Source organism: Phoca vitulina, unplaced genomic scaffold (assembly GCF_004348235.1).
Source record: "Phoca vitulina isolate PV1807 unplaced genomic scaffold, GSC_HSeal_1.0 scaffold11, whole genome shotgun sequence".
Classification (NCBI taxonomy): Eukaryota; Metazoa; Chordata; class Mammalia; order Carnivora; family Phocidae; genus Phoca; species Phoca vitulina.
This window is the reverse complement of record NW_022589714.1, coordinates 15954897-15978533: the sequence shown is the minus strand read 5'-3', so window position 1 is coordinate 15978533 and position 23637 is coordinate 15954897. Positions and strand designations below refer to the sequence as shown.

The 23637-nt window shown below is 41.3% G+C and overlaps 1 protein-coding gene across 1 annotated transcript; it reads right to left on the bottom strand.

The window, feature by feature from the left end:
* Positions 1 to 11734: 11734 nt before the first annotated feature.
* OOEP (oocyte expressed protein) lies at positions 11735 to 13023 on the bottom strand. Its single transcript, XM_032410138.1, has 3 exons — positions 12786 to 13023; positions 12382 to 12561; positions 11735 to 12024 (listed from the first exon to the last, which is right to left on the bottom strand). The coding sequence occupies exons 1-3, from the start codon at positions 12973 to 12975 to the stop codon at positions 11924 to 11926; spliced, it is 471 nt and encodes a 156-aa protein (XP_032266029.1). The 5' UTR covers positions 12976 to 13023; the 3' UTR covers positions 11735 to 11923.
* Positions 13024 to 23637: the final 10614 nt, after the last annotated feature.

Sequence of the window (23637 nt, the reverse complement as noted above, 5' to 3'; positions counted from 1 at the left end):
GCGGTCCCCCGGCGCAGCCCGGGAGGCGGCGACCCAGCGGTCCCCCGAGGCTGCCCGGGAGGCGGCGACTCAGCGGTCCCCGTACGCTACCCAGGGCCCGGTTACCAGGTCATAAAAGCACTTGGGGCCCGGGAGCAGGAGCCAGGCAAGGATAAAGTGGAAGGCCATACTGCTGCTCTATTCATCTAAGTCCTGCTTCCTCATGCAGAAGCTGGGGAAAGAATGGTGTGGGTAGTTATTGGTCCCCGCCCCCATGTTAAATGTTTGCAAACACTGATCTAAAGAGTTCTAATAAAGAATCGAAGTTCCCTAATAAATAATTGAATTTCTCTAGCGTCTACTAATTGGCAGGTAAAAGGGGAGGGAGAGGCCTTTCCTCCAGCAGCCAATATCTGCCCTAGGCTGCTCTCTACCTAGATGCAGGTGAGACCTCTTGGTTTTCTAGCCGCCCGAGGCAGCACTCTTCCCCGCCACCGGCTGGTGCTTCCCTCGTGCTCTTTAACCGCAAGAATCTGGTTTTGCCGGTTAAGAGGCTTCTCCAGCCCATCGAGTCCGTCCTCGATAGAAAACTTCTTAAAGCGTGTGGTGTTTCTACTCTAGTTGATGTGGGATGAGAAAACTTAGTTCCAACCCGATCCACGTGGCTGGATATATCGTGGCACCGGAAGCAGCCCCCGACTTCCCAGCCCGTCCACCTGACGGCGAGGAAGGGGAAAATTGGGAGGAGCCAGGACTGTCCTGCTGTTGTCCTCAAGTCTTGCGGGGGTCATCCCACCTTCAGCGAGGTTTGCTGCAAGTGAGACACCAGCAGCGCTGGTGATTCTTCCCTTAGTAACCGCAGCAGCGGGGAGTTCTGGCGCGGGATGATGGCTAGTCCTCTTTGCCACTTTTTTTTCTTTTTACCTGAAATATATTTGACATATAACATCGTGTAAATTTAAGCTGTACATGTTAATTTGATATATTTACATATTATAATGATTGCCTTTGTAGTGATAATTAGCACCTCTATCATTTTGGCTTCCTGCTCTACTCCTGGCAGCTGGGACTCCAGTGCCAGGCTCGCAGAAGGAAGCAAACTGTTAACAGCTGGGTGCTAGGATAAAGAACCAACATGCAGCAATCTTTGGTTATGAATATTTTCATTTAAAAAGTTCAAGGAAACTGGGGCACCTGGGTGGCTCAGTTGGTTAAAGGTATGCCTTAGGCTGAGGTCATGATCTCCAGGTCCTTGGATCAAGCCCCCCCCACCTCCAGCTCCCTGCCTAGCAGGGGGTGGAGGGGTGATCTGCTTCTCCTTCTCCCTCTGCCCCCCCTCTTGCTCTCTCTCTCTCAAATAAATAAAATCTTTTTTAAAAAATTCAAGGAAATCTAAAGACCAAGGGAATGGAGTATATCATATACCCTTTAATCACCACTAATAGATGACCATCCAATTTTAAATAAGCACTTAGAAATAAAATGCAAAGCTGAATTTATAAGTTTATTAACTATTTTTAGAAGAAGCAAAGAAAAGCCTAGGTAGAGTGAACTTCAATCATTTAAGACTCAAAAACAATGCAGACTCAGTTTCAGTTGAAGTCACATCAGAGTAGAACGAAGACTCGATGTTGACTCTTTCCCCCTCTAAGTAGTACCCATAGGACCACAACGTCAGATTTTCTCCTTTACAAGAAAGATTACTGGCAGCAGATACAAGCCATAGGAGTCTATGACTATTCTGAAACTGAGACAAAAATATCCTATACATACACACAGAGACTTGTCTGAGATGATTTTGTGAAAGAAGAAAATGGTAAGATGGAGATTAGAACCAAGAAAAGAAGGGAGGTTGAACTTGAAATAAAAGCATTTAGGTGTGATGACACTTATGTAAAATTCTCTATGCATATCAGGGCGCCTGGGTGGCTCATTCGTTAAGTGTCTGCCTTCAGCTCAGGTCATGATCCCAGGGTCCTGGGATGGAGCCCCACATCGGGCTCCCTGCTCTGCGGGAAGTCTGCTTCTCCCTCTCCCAGTCCCCCTGCTTGTGTTCCCTCTCTCGCTGTGTCTCTCTCTGTCAAATAAATAAAATCTTTAAAAAAAAATTCTCTCTGCATATCAAGTGTTGGATTTTTAAAAAATCTATTATTTAATCCAGAAGGGCAATATCAGAGTAAATAAAGAACAAATGTTCAATTAAAAAAAGGAAGGGGGCGCCTGGGTGGCTCAGTCGTTAAGCGTCTGCCTTCGGCTCAGGTCATGATCCCAGGGTCCTGAGATCGAGCCCCGAATCGGGCTCCCTGCTCTGCGGGGAAGCCTGCTTCTCCCTCTCCCACTCCCCCTGCTTGTGTTCCCTCTCTCGCTGTGTCTCTCTCTGTCAAATAAATAAAACCTTTAAAAAAAAAAAAAAAAGGAAGAACCCTATTAGACTCCTCTCAAAGCAGGGCGTGAAGCAGTGCCACCTGAGTTTTCACCCAGTTTAAGGTTCCCAGAGCTCCCTATCTGCTCTTTTCAACCTATTCTCTTACAGGAAAACACTTTTAACAGTTTCACTAGTACTTTTACATAACTGCACATACTTTTTTTTTTCTTTCAGCAACTTGATTTTCCTCAGTAAGTGTACACTTTAATTTAACCCCTTCCTTGCTACTGGTTGATTAGTTTCCCAAATTTCTCAATTACAAACTGCTGCACTGACTTTCTACTTGTGTCTTCATGTCTATGTTGAAATATTTTTTTAAGATTTTATTTATTTGATAGAGACAGTGAGTGAGAGCACGAGTGGGAGTGGGGGGAGAGTGGAGGCAGAAGGAGAAAAGCAGCAGACTCCGGGCCCCACGTGAGGCTTGATCCCAGTACCCTGAGATCACGACCTGGGATGAAGGCAGACACTTAACCAACTGAGTCACCTAGGCTCCCTTATGTTGGAATATTCCTACAGAAATCTTTGTAGAAATAGAATTGCTGGGTTAAAGAATGAGCACTTCTAAAATTGAGATCATTCACTTGATCTCAGTTCAGGTCTTGATCTTGATCTTATTTATTTATAAATAAAATTAAATTGTTATATTGCCAAACTGCCCTACAAAATGACCATACCAATTTATTTTCCCACTACAAGCTATGAAGTTATTTTCACTATATTTACCCAAATTTAATGTTACCAATCTATTTTATGTACACACGTGTCACTTTTCTATTTTTTTCAATACCTATCCCACTGTTTTAACTATGTAACTTTATAGAATGTTTTAATATTTGAAAGGACAAGCTTACTCTCATTGTTCAATTTGCAGTCTTGGTCATTTGTTTTCCAGATGAAGCAACTTATTTATATTTTAATTTTAGTTAATATATAGGGCAATGTTGGTTTCAGAATTCAGTGATTCGTTACTTACATAAAACATCCAGTGCTCATCCCAGCAAGTGCCCTCCTTAATACCCATCACCCATCTAGCCCATCCCCCATCTCCACCACCTCCCTCCCAACCCTCAACCTTCAGTTTGTTCTCTATCATTAAGAGTCTCTCTCTCTTTTTCCTTCCCCCCCCTCATATGTTTATCAGTTTTGTTTCTTAAATTCCACATGTGAGTGAGATCATATGGTATTTGTGTTTCTCTGACTGACGTAGTCTGTTTAGCATAACACACTCTAGCTTCATCGATGTTGTTGCAAATGGCAAGATTTCAGTCTGATGGCTGGGTAATAGTCCATTCTGTATATATACCACATCTTCTTTATCCATTCATCTGTCAGTGGACATTGGGCTCTCTCCATAGTTTGGCTGTTGTTGATAATGTTGCTATAAACATTGGAGTGCATGTAGCCCTTCAAATCTGTATTTTTGTATCCTTTGGGTAAATACCTAGTAGTGCAATTGCAGGATCATAGGTAGTTCTATTTTTAACTTTTTGAGGAAACTCCATACTGTTTTCCAGAGTGGCTGCACCAGCTTGCATTCCCACCAACAGTGCAAGAGGGTTCCCCTTTTTCTGCATCCTCACCAATACCTGTTGTTTCTTGTGTTGTTAATTTTAGCCATTCTGACACATGTGAGGTGATATCTCATTGTAGATTTTATTTGCATTTTCCTGATGATGAGTGATGTTAAGCATCTTTTCATGTGTCTGTTGGCCATTTGTATGTATGTCTTCTTTGGAGAAATGTCTGTTCATGTCTTCTGCCCATTTCTTGACTGGATTATTTGTTTTTGGGGTATTGAGTTTGAGAAGTTCTTTACAGATTTTGGATACAAACCCTTTATCAGAAATGTCATTTGCAAATACCTTCTCCCATTCCGTACGCTGCCTTTTAGTTTTGTTGACTGTTTCCTTCTCTGTGAAGCTTTTTATCTTGATGAAGTCCCAACAGTTCATTTTTGCTTTTATCTCCCTTGCCTTGGGAGACGTGTCTAGTAAGAAGTTGCTATGGCCAAGGTCAAAGAGGTTGCTGCCTGTATTCTCCTCTGGGATTTTGATGGTTTCCTGTCTCACATTTAGGTCTTTCATTCGTTTCAAATTTATTTTTGTGTATGGTGTAAGAACGTGGTCCAGTTTCATCTGCATGTTGCTGTCCAGTTTTCGCTACACCATCTGTTGACGAGACTGTCTTTTTGCCATTGGATATTCTTTCCTGAAGATGAAGCAACTTACAAAAAACATAGAAAATTGGTTGAGGGAAAAGGCGTATACTTCCCAAATACTGGGTTTGTTCTATTAAGGTACACTGGAGTGCTCATTTCTTTCTTTAAACTCTATGCACATTATATTTGCATGAAAGAGTATATTTTAGGTGGTGAATTGGAAGGGAAGATCGTTTGGAAACTGAGACCCAAGGCAGTCAGTGAAAAGGTTGTCAAGGAACAAAAGCAAAACTACAGAAGTCTGGAAACAGTGACATTTGTTTGTACATTTTTGCAGGTAAACCTATTGAGGGCCAGTAAAGAGATCAGTCTGTACAGTTTTTGAATAGGCTGACTAGAGACATCAAAGAAAAAAGTTCATTGTTGATAGAATCCGTAGAAAACTTTTGAGGTTAGCTGTGGATCACACATGGTAGCCTATCGCAAGATCTTCCTGCAGCTCCACTTTAGTTAAGCCAGGTTGGCACTACTGATCAGAATCTCTCAATTTCACACTTTTGATCAAAACAATGCTTTTTTAAACATCACTAAGAGTGGGACAAACAAAACAAAACATGTGCCTCCTGATTTATCTAGTATTTTTGCTAAAAATACATAATCTAGAGCTCACATGAGGAAACATCAAAAACAAAAGCAGGATTTATAAGTGAGAGAAAGAGAAAACTGCAGACTGTCTGAGAACAGTGAATCCTGCTCACACATTTTGGGGGCAGGATAAACTGGTTGACAGCAAGTGGTTTAGCCTGGACAGTGTCTTTGAGTGAACTCACTAAGGTATAAAAGAATACAATTTCAGTTGTTTATGGATTCTCTGGAAAACCTTGAGAATTTAGCTGTGGAGCATATGAAACAGGCTATCTCTGTTATACCTGCCTATATACTTCTGTTAGTAATTTAAACTTAGTAAATATATAGCTTCACTATTTACCTCATCAGAATTTTTCACTAGACAGGCAGGAAAAACCTTATGTACAACCTTCCCAGATCCTTCTGAAGCACCTGTATAACCAGGCTTTAAGAACTCTCACCTTACAGTATCACCCCCTAAAAAAGTGGTTCTGACTATAATTGTAACTGCATTAGGTTTTTTATTTTTTAAAAGATTTTTATTTATTTGAGAGAGAGCACGAGAGAGAGCGTGTGCACACAAGCAGGGGGTAGGGACAGAGGGAGAGGGAGAAGCAGACTCCCCACTGAGCAGGGAGCCCGATGCAGGACTCAATCCCAGGACCCTGAGACCATGACCTGAGCCGAAGGCAGACACTTAACTGACTGAGCCACCCAGGCACCCCTGCATTTCTTTTTTTTTTTTTTAATTTTTTATTTTTTTAAAGATTTTATTTATTTGACAGAGAGAGACACAGCAAGAGAGGGAACACAAGCAGGGGGAGTGGGAGAGGGAGAAGCAGGCTTCCCGCTGAGCAGGGAGCCCGATGTGGGGCTCGAACCCAGGACCCTGGGATCACGACCTGAGCTGAAGGCAGATGCTTAACGACTGAGCCACCCAGGTGCCCGCCCCTGCATTTTTAGATTAATCTGAAAACTGACCACATCTATCAACACTAGGATTTTGCTATCTGAGAAGGTAGCATCTCTATTTATTCAGTCGTTATTCCTTCCTCCTTCTTTCCCTCTCCTCCAAGTGTCGTCATTGATTTTAGGCTTTGTCCTTTTTATGTTTAGTCATAGATATGTCAGTTAAAGGAATAAAGTTTCTCATTTTCTCAGAAATAAATTTTCATTAATCTGAAGTAGAATAAATTGGGATTTTATAACCCCTAAGGCAACAATAAAAATTTTTTAAAAAGTTATTTAAATGGCATATCAAAATTTATTTATATAACACAAGATGGAGGAAAAAAACAAAGACATAGGAAATAAATACCAAAATGGCAGACATAAATCCAATCATATTGATAATTATATTAAATTTAAGTAGACTAAATCCTCCAATCAAAACTCAGAGGTATTCCAACTAGAGAAGCCAGACTCAAAAGGCTACATTTTATATTATTCTATTTATACCAAATGTTCAGAGAAGGCAACTTTGCAGAGACAGAAAGTAGATTGTCTGAGGCTAGAGACAGTGATAACTGACTACAAAGGGGCAAAAGGGAATTTTCTGGAGTGAAGGAAATGTTCAAAAACTGCTCTGTGGTGATGGTGGAACAACTCACAAATTTACTAAAGAAAACTGAGTTGTCCATTCAAAATTTTATAGTATGTAAATTGTAACCATTAAGCAACTAATTTTTTTTTTAATTTAGTGCAATAGCACTAATACCCAAATTCTCCAAAATGAAAATTCTGACAGTTGACAAAGATGTAGAGCAATTCAAAATCTCATACATTGCTAGAAGGAATGTAAATTGGTTCAATCACCTTGGCAATTTGAACTTGTGCACGTCCTATAACCCAGCAATTCCAATCCTAGATATATACTCAATAGAAATGCATATATGCATGCACCAAGTCATGTATAAGAACTTTCAGAGTAGCACTCTTCATTATAAGCCTAAACAGGAAACAACCAAAATGTACACAGACAGAATAGAAAACTAAATTATGGTTTACTCATACAACACTCGTAACATGGATAAATCTTACAGTAATTCCATTTATATTTAAGTCAAAATAGTAGTTATCCCTGGGGAGGGTGCAAATGGAGGCTACTGGAGTACTGGTAGTTTCTTCTCTGGGTGCTGGCTAAATGGATGTGTTCCCTTTATATCGTCTGATGGATTTTTTCACACTTTGAATGTGTGTGTTTTTGTATGAATGCTATGTATCCATAAAATGTTTACTAAAATAATAGAAAAAAATAAAATAGAAAAATATTTGGAGTAATGGAAAGCTACTTGAAGGTAACATGGGCAGTGAGATTTTTAAGTAATTATTTTAATACTTTATATATTGCCTTATTTTTTAAAAATATTGAGCATGTAAGTACATTTACCATCAGAAAAGTCAATAATGGGACTACTGGGTGGCTCAGATGGTTAAACATCTGCCTTCGGCTCAGGTCATGATCCCAGAGTCCTGGGATGGAGTCCCACATGCATGCATGGGGCTCCTTGCTCAGTGGAGAGCCTGCTTCTCCCTCTGCCTGCTACCCCCCTGCTTGTACTCTCTCTCACAAATAAATAAATAAAATCTTAAAAAGAAAGAAAAGTCAATAATGCTGAGATGGTGTTCTGAACAAAAGATTCACAACAGCCGTGTTTCAGCTTTGAAAAGGAAAGAAAACTTTATTATTATTATAAAACCTAATAGAAACAGGAGAGGAAAGGAATCTACACATGGATGAGGGTAATAGTAGGCAATGAGTGAGAATAAGGCAAAGTTACATCAAATTGGGTACTTACAACATCCAACCTCCACAGCAAGGGAACCCGGTGGAAATAGTCAGGTTGGAGTCCCGATTGAGAGGCCTGGGCGGAGCATCCTCCCCTCAGGTGAGACTTCCAACTGACCATCCCCATAAGGGCCATATTTACAGGGCAAATAACAGGGTTTGAAATGAAACATTTGTTCACCTACGTGCAGTTTGGATCGAGCCTGCTTGGCATTTCTGGCCTAAGGCACCTCAGGGGTGATGGGACCAGGGCAGAGCCCCAGCACAGACAGACATGGGTACAGTCAAAGGGGAGGACCCAGGTGCTGGTGCTGGAGAGCCATGATCTTTGAGGATCTATGGGATGAGGATCAAATTGCATATATTAGTGGGAGAAAGTTTCTGTTGACATAGATAATGAAAGAATAACAAAGTCAAAAGAGAAAAACCAAGTTGTGGGTTTGGAGCTATCACACGTGAACAGAATAAAGCAAAAAAGTTATTTAAAAAAAGAAAAGTCAATAATGCTATTTTTATTTTGGATGTGGTACCAATAAATAGCTCTATTCTAGCAACTTGTTAGAAAAAAGTCTTGAATCATGAATAAATCTGTCCTGTTATGTATTTGTTTTTTTACCTCATCAGAGCCCCAGAATCATGAATAGAAAAAAGTCTTATCCCTTAATAGAAGAACAAATACTGTTCATTCTTTACAGTTAAGAGGTTTATTCCAATTCCTCTTAAAAAGAAATAAACACTTGGGGTGCCTGGGTGGCTCAGTCATTAAGTGGCTGCCTTCGGCTCAAGTCATGATCCCAGCATCCTGGGATCGAGCCCCGCATGGGGCTCCCTGCTCAGCGGGAGGCCTGCTTCTCCCTCTCCCACTCCCCCTGCTTGTGTTCCCTCTCTCACTGCGTCTCTCTCTGTCAAATAAATAAATAAAATTTAAAAAAAAAAAAAAAAGAAAAGAAAAACTATGATAAATGAGTCTAAATTTGGGTGTGGAAAAAAAGAGCCAGTGGGAAAGTATAAAGGATTTGGATCTTGGAATCAATGTTTTGGTTCAAATCTCACCCATCCATCCCCACATCCTAGCTCTGTGACCTTAGCAAGCTAATCATGTCCTATTTAGGTACTTGGCACAGGGCCTGGTATGGGATACAAATTCAAATAACTAGCTAATATTACCCCCAAATTCTGAAAAGTAGAATGACCGCGCTATTCTTTTTATTAAAAAGTTATGAAGGGGGACACCTGAGTGGCTCAGTTGGTTAAGCGTCTGCCTTTGGCTCAGGTCATGATCACAGGGTCCTGGGATCGAATCCTGCATTGGGCTCCCTGCTCAGGGGGTAAGCCTGCTTCTCCTTCTGCCTCTGCCCCTCCCCTGCTTGTACGCTCTCTCTCATATAAATCAAGTCCCACATCGGGCTCCTTGCTCAGCAAGGAGCCTGCTTCTCCCTCTGCCTGCCACTCCCCCTGCTTGTGCGCTTGCTCTCTCTCTCTCTCTCTGACAAATAAAATCTTTTTTTTTTTTTTAAAGATTTTATTTATTTGAGAGAGAGAGAGAGAGAAACAGCATGACAGGGGAGACGGTCAGAGGGAGAAGCAGACTTCCCGATGAGCCAGGAGCCCAATGTGGGACTCGATCCCAGGACTCTGGGATCATGACCTGAGCCACCCAGGCGCCCCCAAATAAATAAAATTTTAAAGAAAAAAGTTATGAAGGTAGTAAAAATGCTGTATCAGCACATGGTGAAAGGGAACACAGAAAAACCATACTAAATGTTGTTTTAGTTTGCTAGGGCTGCCATAACAAAGTAACAGACTGGGAGGCTGAAACAACAGATATTTATTTTCTCAAAGATATGGAGGCTGGAAGTTCAAAAATCAGGATGTCATCAGAGTTGGTTTCTTCTGAGGCCTCTCCCCTTCGCCGGCAGATGGCTGCCATCTTGCTGTCTCCTCACATGATCTTCTCCATGCACCCACCTATCTGTGTGCATATTTCCTCTTCCCATAAAGACCCCAGTCATATTTGAGAAGGGCCGACCCATAGGACCTTATTTCATTTTAATTACCTCTTTAAAGGCCTCTCCAAACACAGTCACATTCTGAGGTACTAGGGGTTAGGGTTTCAACATGTTAGTGCATATAAAGGATGAAAAACATGCAGGATAATTTAGTAATTTAATTCTGGATAATTTTTAGAAAATTAGAATGTTTTAAGCATAACCCTCTGCCTCCAAATAACAGTAAAACAATGTTCAATGGCTTTGTAGATTTCCCCCTAGAAATAACCTGTAGGAATATTTTGTCAAATTTCTGCAGAAGGAGAAAAAGCAGGAGTACCTAAGTTTAAAAGTAAGGGGTTGGGAGGAGGGGGAAATGACACAGAAAACATAATTAGTTTAACTACATAAAATGAAAATTCCTCATATATAAAAAATTTGAGAAGGAATGGGGTAGAAAATACCGGTTATAACGGACTAGTTGTTACAAAAGCTTGTACAGATAATAAAAATCCATATCTTCAAAGTTTAAAGAATATAGGAACGAATAAAGAAAAATGTAAAAGGATTTTATAAAAATGTGAAGCAAAGGGGCGCCTGGGTGGCTCAGTTGGTTGGGCGACTGCCTTCGGCTCAGGTCATGATCCCGGAGTCCTGGGATCGAGTCCCACATCGGGCTCCCGGCTCGGCGGGGAGCCTGCTTCTCCCTCTGGCCTTCTCCCCTCTCATGCTGTTTCTCTCTCCCTCTCTCAAATTAATAAATAAATAAATAAAATCTTTTAATAAAAAAAAATGTGAAGCAAAATAGGAAAATGTTCAATATCACTTGTAATCAAAGCAGCACATTTTAAAAGACTTGTACAGGGCACCTGGGTGGCTCAGTTGGTTAAGCCTCCGGGTTAATTTCGGGTCGTGATCTCAGGGTAGTGGGATCCAGCCCCAATTCTGTCTCTGCACAACTCAAGTCTCCTTGGGATTCATTCTCTCTCCCTCTGCACCCGCCTACCTGTGCACACACTCTAAACAAATAAATAAGTAAAATCTTTAAAATTAAAAGACTTGTTCATGTGTGTTTACAACCCTTGCAAACAGAATCTATTATGTATAGGGGTGAAGAAACTTCATGAGTTAAATCAATTCCAACTCTGTGCTGAAGCCATAGAGCTCTTGACAACCTCTGTCCCAAGAATCCTGCTTCCTGAAAGTGGAGACAGCAAGAGGTTGGGGCTGTTTTGCACAAATTAGTCATAGCATGGTAATGAGTAATGGAAAAACAGCCCAGTTCATGCAGGGCACCTGTGCAGGCCTCAGAGGAAAATGAGACAGCTGGCTTGGTGGCAGGATGCCTTCCAACACCCAAGCTGCCAAGGACCCTGCCTGCTCTCTGGTGAATCACAATGCTAACAGAATAAATAACTGATTGCCTCAGCTTTCGTGTTGGAGCACCCACCCATGTGCAGGGAGGAAGCCTCCACTCCAAGAAGAAAATTCACACTAGGTGCTACCCAGAGGCCAAACCACCAACTTCAAAGTGAGAGCCTCAGAGGAGAAACACTGGCATTACCTATGAGCTTATTAGAAATGCAAATTCATGGGCCTGTGCTTGAGGGCCTGACTCTGGCCATAAAATCATAAAAGGGTTAGTAGATTCAAAATGATAGAGGCAAAGGAAAAAACAAAAATAAAACCACTACCTATCAGCCTTTTACCCAGCCCTCACATCAAGGCATGAATGAACAGAATCAATCTTTTATATATTTGCTTAATTTTAAGTGATCAAAGATCTTTATGCCATTGGACAAAAAGGAAATTCATTTACTAGAATGGCACTACAAACTCACTTTTGCATCAAAATAATCAAAGCACTACCCATCAAGACACAGGAAAAAAAAGAATGCAGAGATTTATGGATACTTGCTTCTCTCCAACTTTAGTAGTAGAAGCAGGACTGTTTCTCACAATGCTCCTGAAAATACTGATGCAACAGGATGCTGGGGGGCCTGGGGACCTGATGCACCCGCCTTCAAGAACTCCTCAAGTTGTTTCATCTTCTCAGCTGGATAAGGAAAAATGCTTTCTGTTCCAAACTACTCCATCATTGAAAGGAGTGAGGGAGGAGGGGAGGGGCTAGCAGCATCACTTCTCAGGTGGAGGCTCTGAACCTGAGATCTGGAAACAGTGGTGAAACCAAGCTGAGGCTGCATGGGCAGTGAATGTGTGAGATCTGTTTACATTGCCAAGGTCCCACTTGGGACTCCTCTTACAAAGGGTTGCCCAGGGGCTGCATGCAGAACACTGCAGTTAGAAAACTGCAAAAAGTTTTGGTAAGGTAATAAAGGCTGATAGAAAGCCCGGTACAGCCAGGTGGTTCACTGGTGGCTCCCTCCACATGCAGGTTTTTAGAGACCCTCACCTCGGGCACGATGTTTCTGGTGCCAGGATGCCAGGCTCAGGAGCACGCTCTTCACCCGATTTTGTACACGGGGCCGTCCGAAGATGGTGATTTCAACCAAATCCCCAGAGTTAACTATGTCCACCGTCAGCAGGACTTGGCTCATCCACTCCATTTCTGGAATTATGGCTCGGTCTGGGCCTAAACAGGAAAAGAGAGACCCTGAGGGGAAGCATGGTCGAAGGGGAGTAGGAGCTAAATTTGAAGGGAATTTTGGCCGGAGAAGGGAAGAGCTGGAAGGTGGGCATCGTGGCGTCAAAGGTGGCCTGCAAATCGGGCAGAGACTGTTGAGAGTTGCTCTGCGGGGTTTCTCTCCTCTTGGACTGGAGGGGAGTCATACCACCAGCACCCCTGGGGTGGCTCACCGAAGATCGAGTCAGCCAGCCATGCCTCCAGGTAAAACACCAGCGGGTCTCTCAGTTCCTGCACAGGAAACCACCACGGCCGGGTGCGAATCCGCGGTGGTGGAAGTGGTGACCTGAGCAGCCTGTCCAGGGACTGGGCGGGCGTCCATTCGTCCCCCTGGGCCTTAGCAGCACCTACGTCGTCGACCATGCTAGGTCCCGCAGCCCAAGCAGAGCAACGTCCAGGGAGCGCCGGCGGAACTCCAGCGAGGCGCGAAGCCTGTGCCCCCTTTTACGGTTTCCGGCCAGCCCCGCCTCTTCCTGCGACTCCTCGCCGTCCGTTCCGGGTGAGTCGACCCAATTGACGCTGGGCGCCCTTCCCTGCTGGCGCTGGGGCGCCAGCCACCCGGGCTTCGTCCCGGATCCTGAACTAGCATTTATTTGAGTTTCAGCCGGCTCTCAGAGGCTATCCGTGATCATCTCCGCTGAGCCAGGTGGCACTTAGCCTCAAAGGTCCCTGCCCCAGCACACAGCTGATTGCCAGCGTGGTTTGGATTGGAGGCCTCGTTGACCCGGACTCACTTTCCGTGCCTGGGTTAAGGTTTCTGCGCCACCTTCCAGAGGTGGGTGGATCAGGCTGAGGGCAGGCTCCTCGAATCTACATTTTCTTCCTTCTGCTCCGTTGTCTCCCAACTCTCCGTTTGGTTAGTACTTCAAAATCCTTCAAGCAAGTGTGTCGTGTTTTAAAATATAAACGTCAGAGGTGGTCATTATAGAACACGTAGGGACTCTAGACAAATCCCGTTTATTTCCAACATCCTAAAACAACTAGTGTTGATGCACATATCTTCTCAATGTTATTAATTTTAGTTAAAACTGTAAATTAGGAAAGATTTCACACATTCAAAAAGTTATATAACCAATACCTATGTGACAACCCCACTATCGCCCCATTTAACAAGATGTTAACATTTTCCCACATTTGCCTCGCTTCTCTCTTCTTTAAAATAGATAGCACTTAAAGCATCTTTCCTTTCCTTCCCCACAGGAAATCATTGTCCTGAAGCTGGTGTGTATTATCCCATGCATGTTCTTCTACTTTTTCTAGTGCATTTCTAGAAATCTTGTTTGGTAGTTGTTCTAGAATAGATAGCATATGCTGTGCAAACTATTTTGTTCTTACAATTAGCAATGGTGTGTTTGTTTTAAAAATCTTTTTAATGGAAAATTTTGATCATTTACAGAAGGCTGATAGTATTAATATCCTGAATTCCCTCATCCACGTCATCTAGGCTTCGAAGGTTATCAGATAATCTCTATAAGAGGAGATATTGACTCTAACTTAAGTGGATATTTTTATTTCTTCAATTTAATTTTAAAAATCAACATAATATATGCACATTGCAAAACAAAAGTTCTCAAGGATATAAAATAATATATGAAAGTTCTCCCTTTCAAGTATTCTCCCTCACTCTCTTAGTAATCTTTTCCCAATTGTATGTATTGTGAATGTCTTCTTCTAGTTTAAATTGTTTTTTCACGTTAAGGAGTCTTTTGTTAAATAAAATTTTTAATTTCAATATAGTCAAGACTTGTAAGTCTTTATAGTAAGTGCATTCTGTGTCTTGCTTAAGAAATCCTTCTCTGGGGGCGCCTGGGTGGCTGAGTCGTTAAGCGTCTGCCTTTGGCTCAGGTCATGATCCCAGGGTCCTGGGATCAAGCCCATCGTTGGGCTCCCTGCTCAGCGGGAAGCCTGCTCCTCCCTCTCCCACTCCCCCTGCTTGTGTTCCTGCTCTATCTCTCCCTCTCTGTCAAATAAATAAATAAAATATTTAAAAAAAGAAAGAAAGAAATCCTTCTCTGCCCTGAGGTCTAAAGACACTCCTATACTTTTTACTAAGAATTCTGAAGTTTCTAGGTATGTAAATCCTTGAACCATCTGGGGTTAATTTTTTAAACTTTGGCATAAGGGATATAATTTCATCATTTCATAAATTGATAATTTTTTCCTTCAGCCATTCTCTTGAGGATGCATCCAACCTGAGGCCACTTCAAATGATCTTGAAATTTTTCAGACTCCTACATATAACATGAGTTAGCCACAAGGCTGGTTTGTAGTGATTAATTATTAGATCAAGAGAAAGGCAAGATCTAGACATGTTCCTTTGCCATTCCCATCTAGATGGCAAAGTTTATTTCTGATTTAGTTTTATTTTGGAAGTATAGCTATTAGGGGTCTTAGCTTTATGCAGAAACTCTATATTAAGTTTCGTACATCTAGCAAGCCCTGAGTTTTATTTGCTGACCTCATGCCAGCTTCAAACGGAATTTTTTGAAATTTAGCGAATCTGCCAAGATGAATCACTCTATTACCTCCAAGGTAATTTAACTTTGACAGGGACAGGGCATGATTTGAATACTGCTCCAATATTTTCTAGCTCTGGGGCTGAGTGCAAGTTATTTAAGCTCTCTGCACCCCATAAAGTAAAAAAATACTACCCAGAAGACGTCAGCAGACCACATGCTTTTACTTTCTTTGCTTAGCCCTGGAGGAACCAGTCTGAGGACCTTTGGGTTCAGACAATAAAGTATGTGAGTGAATTGATTCTCATTGAGAAACTTCACTCTTCATAACTTCACTTCTTGTAATCTTCAATCTTAAGAAATCTCTGTACAATGAAAAACATTACAAAGCCTAATGAAAACATAACACTGATTTTTTGCATCAAATAACATCAAAATATAGGTCACAGAGAGGAAAAATGGTTAAAATGAGGAAAATAAACTAGTAAAGAGATATTTAACAAATCACAAACAAGGAGCAATCATGCAGAAAAAGAATATAATAAAGGCCTAATAGTTCTGAATATAGGACAGTTTTCTAATGTTTAGGAGCATTTACAAACAGTAATTATATACCAGTTCCCTCGGATGGATGGATAGCTGGATAGATAAGGAGACATTATACCACACTACTAAATAATATTCAAATAAAGTAAGAAATGAAAATCATCACTGATAGGCTATTTAGAATATAAGACTAATTTAAAAGTACATTTCAAAAACATTATGGAAAATGTACATTCAGAAAAATCTAGTTTTCAGTCCCCTCTTGTTAATCCTGTCTTCTCCTCCCCAACAACTATTATTCATTTTTTGGATTATCCTTCCATTGCAACAAATGTAGATACAAGTATTTGGGAATTTTTGCTTTTTACTTTTTTGTAATATTACATGTATTTTATTGTACTCCTTTCCCACCAACTTTTTACTTTGAAAAAACGTATGGGAAACCTATGGGAAAATTTTAAGAATATTAAATTTACATTCTATACTTTTCAGTTTCACTAACATTTTCTTTCATTTATCTTATCTCTACCTTCATATAGTTTTTCATGAACTATTTGTAAGTTGCAAACACCATGACACTCTACCCCAAGTATTTCAACATTATCTCCTAAGAACAAAGACATTCTCCTACATAACCATATAAAAATTATTCAATCCAGGAAATATAACATTGATTCAATACTGTTGTCTAATATACAGTCCAATTTCAATGTCCCCAATTTTTCCAATAATGTACTTTATAGTTAATTTTAAAAAATCTACAGTCCAATCAAGGAGCATGCACTGCATTTACTTATCATGTCTCTAGTCTCTTTTTTTTTTTTAAGATTTTTTATTTATTTATTTGAGAGAGAGAGAATGAGAGACAGAGAGCATGAGAGGGAGGAGGGTCAGAGGGAGAAGCAGACTCCCTGCCGAGCAGGGAGCCCGATGCGGGACTCGATCCCGGGACTCCAGGATCATGACCTGAGCCGAAGGCAGTCGCTTAACCAACTGAGCCACCCAGGCGCCCGATGTCTCTAGTCTCTTAATCTAGAATCACTCTCTGTTGTTTAATTTAATCTTTAATGACACTGACATTTTAAAAATATTTTAAATTTTGTATTGTGAAAAATTCTAAACATATACAAAAGTATATCTGGCCATTGTTCATTTATATATTCAGTCTCTCAATTCCCACTTTTGGCCATTCTTTCATTTTTTTTTTTTTTAAGATTTTATTTATTTATTTGACAGACACAGCGAGAGAGGGAGCACAAGCAGGGGGAGTGGGAGAGGAGAAGCATGCTTCCCGAGGAGCAGGGAGCCCAATGCAGGGCTCGATCCCAGGACCCTGGGATCATGACCTGAGCCGAAGGCAGACGCTTAACGACTGAGCCACCCAGGTGCCCTCTTTCATTTTTTTTAAAGATTTTTTTTTTTTTTTTTTTGAGAGAGCATGAGTGGGGGGAGGATCAGAGGGAGAGGGAGAAGCAGACTCCCCGCTGAGCAAGGAGCCCGATGCAGGATCATGACCTGAGCCGAAGGCAGACACTTAACCAACTGAGCCACCCAGGCACCCCATTCTCTCATTTTTGAGGGGCTGACCAGTTCAGAGAAAACTAGAGATCACTGTTTGGAAAGCCTTCCGTTGTCTTCATAATCAACTGTATTGCAAGATCTTGTTGCCTTTTTTGTTCAGGGATCATCTTGGAGATCATCTGGTGAGAGAGTGTGTAGAAGCACAGGACCCTGGTAGAATGTGTCAAAAGAAAATTCAGAAAACTTTACATGGGACAAATATTTTGAGTGGGAAACAAACTGTTGGAAAATAGGGAGACTTCCAAACCAAAAGTAGCTTGAAACTCGGTTTATAAAGCATGAATGAAGTACCTTGTTTTGTGTTATGATTGGCTACTAGAAACATACATTCCTTTTAGGATAGTAGTACTACATAAGCTTACCTGTTTGTACCTGATTAGCTAGGAAGCTACCAGGTTATCTGACATGAAAAAAAAGCTTAGGTTTTGTTTCAGGGAAATCAGGATAGTTTTAAGTTTTGGTGACGTGACGATGAGATGTAGAGGTATATTTAAACTGTGGCCTCCTTTAACAAACGCAATATATCTGCAGGGCCATTATGACAAAAACAAGAACAATTAGTGATCCCTATGAAATACTTTGGAATCAGGAATCCTAATTGTCCCACCCAGGCCAAGAGAATGGATCCTGTAGACCATGAGCTTGTCCGGATCCTTCATGCAAAATTACATGAAATGACTTTTTGCAGTTAGTGATAACCTAGGGAAGGAGGCTGTCAGGAGCTCAGCTTAGCAGGGAGTGAGAACTGAGCTGCCAGGTGACGGAGTAGCCAATTAAAGCCACAAGCCAAAAATGAAAGAGTTAAACCTTTAGTCACTTACTGCAATTGTATGAGCAAGAGGCTAGAAGCAGAGGAAGCGCTGCCTCTCTCTGTTCCATTTTCTCTCCCAGAGTGTGGTCAGTACATAAACACGGACATAGGTGTCTCACAGTTGAGGGAAAACAAAAAGCTCTGGCAGTTTTATGGATCCTGAGGTGGTGGGGGCAGAGGAGGAGGGGAAGAAGGAAGGGCTCAGGGTGGGAAAGTACTAGCTACTGAGTCAGAGGGGGGAAAAATTTCTTCATGGTTTCCTCCTCCTTCCTCTCACTTCCCCTTCAACTCCTACTGAAAAAGATCTCTGACCAAGACCTTGGATAGAGACCTAGGAATGTAAATATTCAAAAGAGCTTGATGGGTCTGGAAGGGCCCGAGTCCTTGACTGCAACTCACTGCAGAGACTGCAATGCATTGGCTGCACATTCTCAGAAAGGAATCTTTTATCAGTTGACTTCTTTCGGTGGAATATATTCTCCTCTTCCTGGGAGGTAAATTTCTTGACAGTCTGCATGCCCAAAAATGTTTTAACATTCTCCATCTGTTCATAGTTTGGTTGGGTTATATTCTGAATTTTAAATAATTTTCCTTTACAATTTTTAAGGCAATTCTGCATTGTCTTCTGGCCTCTAACACTGCTAGAGAACTGAGATGCCATTCTGGTTTTCATTCCTTTTTATAGGATTATCTTTTTGAGCAGGTTTTGGTCCACAGCAAAATTGAGCTGTGAGTTCCCATATACCACCTTCCACCTTCACACAACACAGCATCCCCACGAGCAACATCTTGCATTGTTAACATTTGTTAACCATCAGTGACCCTACAACGACATATCACCCAAAGTCCATGGTTTACATTAGTGTTCACTCTTGTACATCCTATGGGTTTTAACAAATGTATGATATCCACCATTACAATATTACACAGAATAGGTTCCATTCTTTTTGCATGTCATTTTCTTTTCTGTCTCTGTCTGTAGGTGTTTTGGACCTTTTCTTTGTCCTTTAGTGTCCTGATGAAGTGTAATTTTTTCTGTGTAATTTTCTTTTATCCATTGTGTTGATCAGTCAGTGTGCCTTCAGTGTGCCTTCTCTTTCAGTTCTGGGAAGTTTTTTGAACTTTTTTTTTTTTAAGATTTTATTTATTTGAGAGAGAGAAAGAGAGCATGAGCAGGGGAGGCACAGAGGGAGAGGGAGAAGCAGGCTCCCCGCTGAGCAGGGAGCCCAATGCGGGGCTAAGTCCCACTACCCTGAGATCATGACCTGAGCAAAAGTTAGACACTTTAACCGACTGAGCCACCCAGGCACCCCTTTTCGAACTATTTCTTTGACAATTTCCTCCTCAACATTTTCTCTATTATTTCCTGAAACCTGTTAATTGATTGCTACATTTTATAATGGATCTTCTAGACTCTTCCCATATTTTTCTTACACTTTCTTTCCTATTTGACAAACCTCTTTTAGTCTTTGAATATTCTTTTTATAATCTGTTCTTATTTCATGAATTTAATGTCTTCTCTAATCTTTCAGATGATATTAATGCCTTTTCAAGTTTTCTTCTGTTTACTACATTGTTTCTGTTTTCAGATTTCTTTTTATCTTTTTCTCTTTCATATTAGAGATTTTCTTGGAACATTGCTCATTATGTATGGTTGTTCCTGTTTAAAAAACCTGACTGGCAGCTTTATGATCAGGGGTTTACTCAAGGGCTTCATTGTAAAATAAGCTGTCTCAATAGTTTGTAAACTTTAACTACAACAAAATCACCTAGAGGGCAAGTTAAAACACACATTACTGCCCCACCACCAACTCCTTATCTCCAGAGTGGGGTAGTTGTTTCTAAGGCTTGCTCCTCACATAGGAAACTCAGTGGGCAAGTCCTTCCTCCTCAGTATCAGGGTTTTGTGTTTGCGTTTTCTTGAACTAATCAATTTCACCTGAGAGGAGTTATCCACGTTTCTGCCTGGAAGGTGCAAACCTGTGTCCCAGGATTATGTGAGTCAAATAGGGACAGAGGAGTTGTATTAAACTCCTTATTTGCTTTTGCACCTCTTTACTCTTCTAGCATCTGTTGGCCCAGAGTCCAGAACCTTTCTGGATCTATACCAATCTCAAATACGCCTTCAATCAGTGTCGGGAACAGAATGCTAGAAGGAGGGCAATGCTTCTGCCCCTTATACAGACTTTAAACTAATTCTTCTTCCCTCATCCTCACTTTGAGAGGTACTTTGTGTCTCTCATTTCTGAGGCAGACTGAGATTCTACAGAAAAAAACAGCCTTTTTCAAGGCTTCGTTTGAAGAAGAAGGAGGGGGAGGGGGAGGGGGAGGAGGAAGAGGAAGGAGAAGAAAAAGAAGGTTAGCTTAGTATGAGAAAGAAAGTCTGCCCTGCCAATTAGCAGGCCAAGAGGACAGGCACTGATAAAGCGAGCTGCCGAGTTAACAACAGTGTTTCTCCCAAAGACATGCTGCACACATAAATTCATAAATTGTCATAATGATCTCCCCTCCCTCCTTTGAATGACTACTGCATTCTTACTAAATCAGAAACTTTGTTTTTGGGATGCCTGGGTGGCTCGGTCACTTAGGCTTAGGCGTCTGCCTTCAGCTCAGGTCATGATCTCAGGGTCCTGGGATCGAGCCCCACATCAGGCTCCCTGCTTAGCCGGGGAGTCTGCTTCTCCCTCTGCCTGCAGCTCCCCCTGCTTGTGCTCTGTCTCTCTCTCTGACATAAATAAATAAAATCTTTAAAAAAACAAACAAAAAAGAAACTTTGTTTTCTGAGATTATAGACTCAGAAACTTTGCCATTTGAAATCTGGTAAGTTAACAATGGAACATCCGACTCTTGCCTGGAGAAACTACTTCACTTTGACAGAGAAGCAGCCTTGATTTACAACTCAGCTGCAGAGTTTCAGTTAAGGGGTTACTGGATACAACATTCTAGGTGTATCTCAATTTTGTAGTTTCCAAGGAAATAGGACTCCACAGTTAAGATCTGATGTTGACCTTACACCCACATTCCAAAGCAACAGTTTTATTTAAAGATCAGCTATACTTCATTCTTCCCCAAAATCCTACAAAAAGAAAAAAAAAATTTTTTGTTGGTGAGATGCACCATGGTTTTCTGTTATGCACTGTTCCTCACAGGAATGAGTCAATAAAACTGGCTTTGTCAGACTACAGGTTTGTCCCCAACGGCCTTATACTGACTAGTATTTGGACTAGGATAATTTGGAGGGTCTGCTGAGGTTTGCCTGAGATCCTCACTGCCACAGACCGGAAACCTCCCCTCCACTCCGTAATAACGTATAACTCCAAGACCGAGGCCCTTATGTTTCACTTCCTGAGGACTTTCTTTCCCCAACTGTGTATTTGTTGTTTCTCCCTGATTCTGGACTCTTGATTATCTATTTAGCACTTCGATATCAAATTTATCTAGTGAGATTTGGGGCATCCTCTGGTGAAGTATGGCTTTCAACTTCATCTCCCTTCAATGTGCTTTACTACCATCTTGTATGTTGTCTCTCTATATTTCTTCAGTCTTGTCTGTGCATGAGAAATTAGTTTGGGAAAGAGCTTCTGTCAGTGTTCTGCCTCCTAGAAGGATGCTGATTTCTCGGGCCAGCAGCTGGGGTGGCATACCAGAACTAAAATGAGCTAAGTGAGGTGCCTAGGATGCCGAATTTAAGGAGGCAATCATCTTAGGGTCATGTAAGTGCAGTGACAATGTAGTTTTTTCCTAACTGATCAAATTTAAATTTTTCCAAGTGAGAGGAAAAGAGAGGGAGAGAAAGGAAGAGAGTAGTTTCAGATACATATGAAGTTATCATTGAAAAAGCCCAATTATCTTTTGTACTTTGTTCATCAGGAATAATCATAGTATATTTTATGATATAAATCTAAATCAAAAGGTCCTAGAGGTTTGTCAGTATCCTTTCTGTTCATAATATGTTGACTACAATCTTATAGGATTGTGTTACCATTACGATTCCGTTTCTTCCATTCTGATATCGCTGATTAACATAATGCCATTTTCCAGATGTATTTAGCCTTATTCTCATGGCAGAGATAAATCAACTACAGTGTTTTTTTTTTTTTAAGGTTTTATTTATTTATTTGAGAGAGAGTGAGCAAGAGAGGAGAGAACACAAGCCAGGGGAGGGGCAGAGGGAGAGGGAGGAACAGACTCCCAGCTGAGCAAGGAGCCCAATGGGGACTGGATGGACTGGACCCCCGGACACTGGGATCATGACCTGAGCCAAAGGCAAACACTTAACCGACTGAGCCACCCAGGTGCCCCAATCAACTATAGTCTTAAACCAGCCCTGGTGGGACGTTTTAAAGACATATCCAAAGAAGTTTCTAGTGATGTCCTCCTTGCTGACAACATAATCCAGTAAAAACTGTAAAAATGAAACAGAACCTGGAGCCAAAACATCAAGACCCCTTTAAACATCTCCATATGGTTTTTACTATGCTTCCTGCAGCACTAGGATTTAATGTTTAGTCATTACATGTCTATTTTTAGGACATATCAAAGCTTTTCCCAAAAAAAGTAGGGGTGTGTGTGTGTGTGTGTGTGTGTGTGTGTGAAGATGCTTGACTTTGTGTTTCCTGCCTAGGAAATCCTGAGTTCTATCTCCAGTGATAGAGACACTAGAATCATTATGAAGGGGCTTTGTAAGATACTACATTTTACTCATGATCTCCCTGTCCATCCCACCTTCACTCTTCAGGCATGATAGAGAGGATAAACAGAGGGGTGTCTGGGTGGCTCAGTCATTAAGCGTCTACCTTCGGGTCAGGTCATGATCCCAGGGTCCTGGGATCAAGCCCCGTATCAGGCTCCCTGCTCGGCGGGAGGCCTGCTTCTCCCTCTCCCACTGCCCCTGCTTGTGTTCCCTCTCTCGCTGTGTCTCTCTCTCTGTCAAATAAATAAATAAAAGTAAAAAAACTTAAAGTAAAAAGAAAGGATAAATAGAACCTTCAAACCTAAGCGAGGCAAACTTTCAGAAAATTCTAAATTTCTTTGGTATAAATTGTTAATGATAAGGACAACTCCCTTAGGAGCTCACTGATTTTCTCCCTATGAACTGATAACCAGGCTTTCCTTTGTGTCTGGAAAGACTGCCCCTAATCTCAGTGTTTACTGTATTTAGGCTAACATAACTAAATATTACAAGTACACATTGTGACAATAGGTACCAGAAGCATTTCTACAACATCCTCTCAAACAGCCACTTCACAATTTAAATCCTCTTCTAAAAGAGACATCAGAGATCCAAAGACCTTACCACACACCATTAACAACTACCACAACAGTAAAACTCCAGTGTTGATCCTTGAATCCATGTCTCAATTTAAATATATTTACCACCCTCAAATCACTGGAAGATCGGATCAGCTGGAGACCTCAAACTGGGAATTCTTAGCAATCCTTCAGAAGCAGATGATGGCATATGAGTGACCCCTTTCATCTAAAAAGGCTAGATGTGGTGACACTGATTGCAGTTCTTTGACACATTAGCAGTTTCTTTATGGAAACCACATGCCTGCTCATTTTATGAACATACCTGCATCCTGTGATTCAACAATTTTACTCCTAAGTCTACTACAACATGAGAAGTTA

Coding starts and splice junctions, on each gene's coding strand:
- OOEP (XM_032410138.1), bottom strand. CDS start 12,975: ATGGTCGACGACGTAGGTGCTGCTAAGGCCCAGGGGGACGAATGGACG. Junction 12,562..12,785: donor GCTGGCTGACTCGATCTTCG/GTGAGCCACCCC, acceptor TTTCCTGTTTAG/GCCCAGACCGAGCCATAATT. Junction 12,025..12,381: donor CCAGAAACATCGTGCCCGAG/GTGAGGGTCTCT, acceptor TTCCTTATCCAG/CTGAGAAGATGAAACAACTT.